Source organism: Mytilus trossulus, chromosome 1 (genome assembly GCF_036588685.1).
Source record: "Mytilus trossulus isolate FHL-02 chromosome 1, PNRI_Mtr1.1.1.hap1, whole genome shotgun sequence".
NCBI classification, from domain to species: domain Eukaryota; kingdom Metazoa; phylum Mollusca; class Bivalvia; order Mytilida; family Mytilidae; genus Mytilus; species Mytilus trossulus.
In genome coordinates this window covers 59,145,830-59,150,313 of record NC_086373.1, presented here as the reverse complement: position 1 = coordinate 59,150,313, position 4,484 = coordinate 59,145,830, and the positions used below count along the sequence as shown (strand labels likewise).

Here is a 4,484-nt window from a genome sequence, read left to right as displayed (position 1 = left end):
TGCTTGTTCTGATCTACTGCATCCTAAATTGCATTATTTTGACATGTGAAAGTCTAGTGGTCCTATAGCTTCAAAATGTATTTACAGAAATCTATATTTTGGCATTGGAAATATACTGGAGGGGTGTGTGTCTTCTCGTGCACAGGCATTAGTAATACAATCGGTTATTTTTAAATACATAACAAATAAGAGTAACGTGAACATTTGTAATGTGTATTTTTAGAAATATTTGTCCAAAATATCAATGAACTAAAAACGTAAATTCATCACATGATAGTATTGAGGATTTAAAGTGTAACGTGGTATTTTTTGGTGTTTTACAATATTGATATTTTTAATCTTAAAATTCGAACTGAATGAAAAACTGGATTTTGATGAGAAATTAATGTTCAGACGTGTAATTTCACGTGATTATAAAAATTATCAACATTTATTATTTGAATTTGAATAATGGTGATATCACGGCGATTCGTCCTAATCAAGTTTTACATGTATGATGTAGATAGCGACTGGGGATGAAGTCGACATTTGACTTTTGACCCTATTTTCTCAACAAGTCTCTTCACATCTTTGCCGACAGGATTGTATGCTAATGAGTGAATTAAACCCACTTATAGGGTATATATAAAAGTGACAATCTCCTCGTGACTGCTCGTCCAATCCAGCATAGGTACTTCCTGTGACTGAGTTCATTCATATACTAGCATACCTTTTATGTACATACATAGTTTGTAATATAGTACGATATCATTTTTACCCTCAAGGAAGAAGTCGTGTCAAGCAGACGACAAATAATAAAATATATGTGAAACTATAAAACTTTCAAAGTTGGATGTATATAAAATGGAAGATTTTATGCCTTTATGGTCAAGCTTAGAAAGAGAACAATATACCCTTCAGAGACTTAATTCATCGGGCGACGAAATAGACATCGGCTCAGAGGGTCAAAGGAGTAGCAGTCCGTCTAGCGTGTGGAGCACGGATAGCATGGACGATGAAATGTATCTTGAATATTTGTTTTCTCAGGGATTAGCTGACAGTTTAGAAAAGACAATAGCCGTGATGCCAACTATATCGTGTGAGGATCATTCGCATCTGAACAATTTTCATATCAAGGAAAATGATAGCTCGGACTCTGACATAAGTGTTGTAGAACAGAAAGTTATGGATGATGTTTTTGGAGCTAACGAAACGAACGGAACTGTAAACAATGAAAAGGATTTCGTAGTATTAGGAGTTGGACTTCAAAACCTGATGCATAACTATGCAGCAAAAAATTCATTAGGAGTAAGTAGTTCAACTGTTCAGGAATACCAAATAGAGTTGCCATTAAAATCACCTACACTTACACATATAAACAAATCATATATCAACCGCACACAGTTTACATTAGCAACGAATTCTTTACTAGCGCAATCAAGTTTATTAAACACTGTGAAAATGAGAAATATAAAAGCCTCTACACCAAGGACCAACAGTGCAACTAAAGACAAAAACGAGGAGAAAATTTATCACTGTACGTACGCTGGGTGTAATAAAGTGTATAGCAAGAGCTCTCATTTGAAAGCACATCTACGTCGACATACGGGAGAGAAGCCGTTTGAATGCACGTGGCCTGGATGTGGCTGGCGCTTCTCGCGCTCAGACGAACTTGCGCGACATAAACGATCTCATTCAGGAATAAAACCTTACCAGTGTAAAATTTGTGAAAAGAGATTTTCAAGGTCAGATCATTTGTCCAAACATCTTAAAGTTCATCGAAAGCGATAGCCAGTAGGTGTCAGAATAGTTAAACATAGGCCGTGGATTCGTGCAATATTTTATTTAACAGTTAAGTGAACATTGTTTCGTGGTTATGCATTTTTGTGGGAAATGAGTGATTATGGAAATAAGTTTTTAAGTAACATATGCCTCAAGCATTAAATGTCGCATATTAAATAGCAGAACGCTTCAGTTGAATCACATTTTTGTGCGGATGAGTCCCAGTTTGGAAACAAAGACGCTTGCAGAAGCTCTTGCAGCATAATCTGGTGGCTCTTTAAATGACCAATGCATTATTCAGATGTCATTCAGAATCAGCAAGTTTTACATGCCATATTAGTAAATTTTATTAAGTGACCTTTATTATCATATCAAACTACCTGACCGTATCAAACATTGCTGGACAATGGACACAGATGAAAAAGGTCAATGGTCAAGTTGTCTCATTATTGTAGAATTCCACGTTTATATTTTTATACTCAGTACACACTGGTGCTTTTATAAATATTTTACAAATGTTGACTTTTAATGGACAATTTGATGTGAATTTATTATAAATAGAAATTATTTTGTTGAATGGAGTGTTTTATGTCTTTTAAACAGAAAACTACTTAGTATTATTTGCATATAGTATTACATTTAACACGTGGGAAATATGTCACACTTAAAGTATTTTACTGTACTTCATTTATCTAGTTGTCACATTTTAAGTTTTTATATTATTTAACAGGTAAAATATTAGTCATCTTTTAATGGGGAAACGCACAAACAAGCACATATAAACATTTATGCAACTATTCAATTAGAAAGTTACGAGCTATAGCAATAATGCACATGCAGACCGATACAGAAAAAAACCCTAGATGATTTGATGTTTCGTGTGGTCCTGTTCCTGTTTATGGATATTTCATATTTTACTCTTGTTCCCAATGCACGTGTTTTAACTAATTCATTATATACATTGCACGATATCGTGTTTATCTTATGATATATAAAACATGGATATATATTTTTTTTTATTGTTAAAAGTCCAGTGTCAAATATTTCATGCATATTCAGGACAAAAGACGTGGATGTAAGGAATATATCGAGAAGTTGAGGAGTACAGTGAGCAATATTAGAGTGTAAAATAGTCTGATAATTAGGTGCAAACAATATAATATGTGGATAATTTGTCGATGGGACAGAAGCTGGACAACACAAAAAAGACATTAAGAGATCTCTACACGCATTATGAATGTTATGACAATAGCCAAATGTCCATGCATTACTAGTATATATATATATATATTTTAAACCCTCCTAGTCTACAAAAGTAATCAATGAATTGAAGGTAGTATGTTGAAAAATATGTGATTTGTAGTAGATTCCGATTTGACAAAAACATTTAAGTACAGTCAAACAGCCATGCACTGATGAGTTTTTTTACTTGTGAGGGGCACATTAGGCATATGACGGGTTCAACAGCCTATGATAAATAAGCTGATTTTATGTTTAAAAGGACATACACAAATGTCCAAGAAAAATTAGCACAGAAAAGCCCTTGGTTCGATAAAAATGGTATGGATAACAAAACGGAAAACTTCAAGCAAACAGTATCAATCAATGCTAAAAACTACTAGTTTGCAAGCAAGTTCAGATAACTTAATCTGCTGATAGCATAACACACCGTCCAATGTACACGCTTATATCGGTGGCTCAGTGTATTTCGTGTTGACTTCAGCAAGGCGATGCATATTACCAGATGACTTCAACAGCAACCCTGGTTAATCATTATCTCATTTAGCACCGTGATGTCCAGGTAAAGGAAGACGAAACAGCAATCAGGGTTGATTGCCGCGTGTAGCACTCAATATTCAGTACAGGGTGAAATAAACAACAATCAGGGTTGATATCATGTAGTAACTAAATGATCAGAACAGGAAGAAAACAAACAGTTATCTGACAATCGCTCTTATCCGGTAATTCTTTATTGTCAAATCAGTTGAATAATGAGGAAGCGGCGGTCTTAAGTCTATATGTTTTTATTTCTTTGATCATTTTTCTATACCATAGCCATATAGAAACATTCCAATGCCATTATTACTTAGAACGGATCATATGTTTGATGTACCGTTTGTATCGTTAGAGATTGATCGGACGTCTGATGGAGTTTTATTGGAGATTGGTGGGTGTCCTACAGCCCCAGTTTGTCCTAAAATAGGTGTCATAAAGCCATCTGGGATAAGGTTATTCCAAGATTCCTTAAATAGATTGATATTTGCCGATCTTTTTTTTTCGTAAAAAAATCTAAATTAATACAATATTGCTTGCAAACAAGTGACATGAAATAATTAAGAAAGTTTCATGTACGCATGAGCTCTAGAAATCTCATCTGATTTTTTTTTTATTACTGACGATTATAACAATCTTCAACCAATAATTGATTGAGTCCATGACTTGCTGACTAATATACAGAAGTAAATACAAGAGTGCAAAGCACTTTAACTGATAGTTCAGCAAATTCATTACTTTGAGCTTACCTCCAGTAACTGCAAGCATTCATTTGGTATGGTTATAAATGGTCTCATGTTCTGTCGATATTATAAAGGAAGTGACTGAGTAAATATTTTTTAACACAACCTTATGTTTATGTGTCGGTCCCAAGTTAAAAAAAAACAACTCATAAGTGGCTGTCTTTGGTTATTTTGTAATGTGATTATTACTTTTTATTTTAAAGAATT

At 34.0% G+C, this 4,484-nt stretch overlaps 1 protein-coding gene across 1 annotated transcript; it reads left to right on the top strand.

Moving 5' to 3' along the window:
* The first annotated feature begins 250 nt into the window (after positions 1–250).
* Positions 251–2,888, top strand: LOC134680668 (Krueppel-like factor 12). Its single transcript, XM_063539806.1, has one exon. The coding sequence runs from the start codon at positions 844–846 to the stop codon at positions 1,768–1,770; it is 927 nt and encodes a 308-aa protein (XP_063395876.1). The 5' UTR covers positions 251–843; the 3' UTR covers positions 1,771–2,888.
* The last annotated feature ends 1,596 nt before the right edge of the window (positions 2,889–4,484 follow it).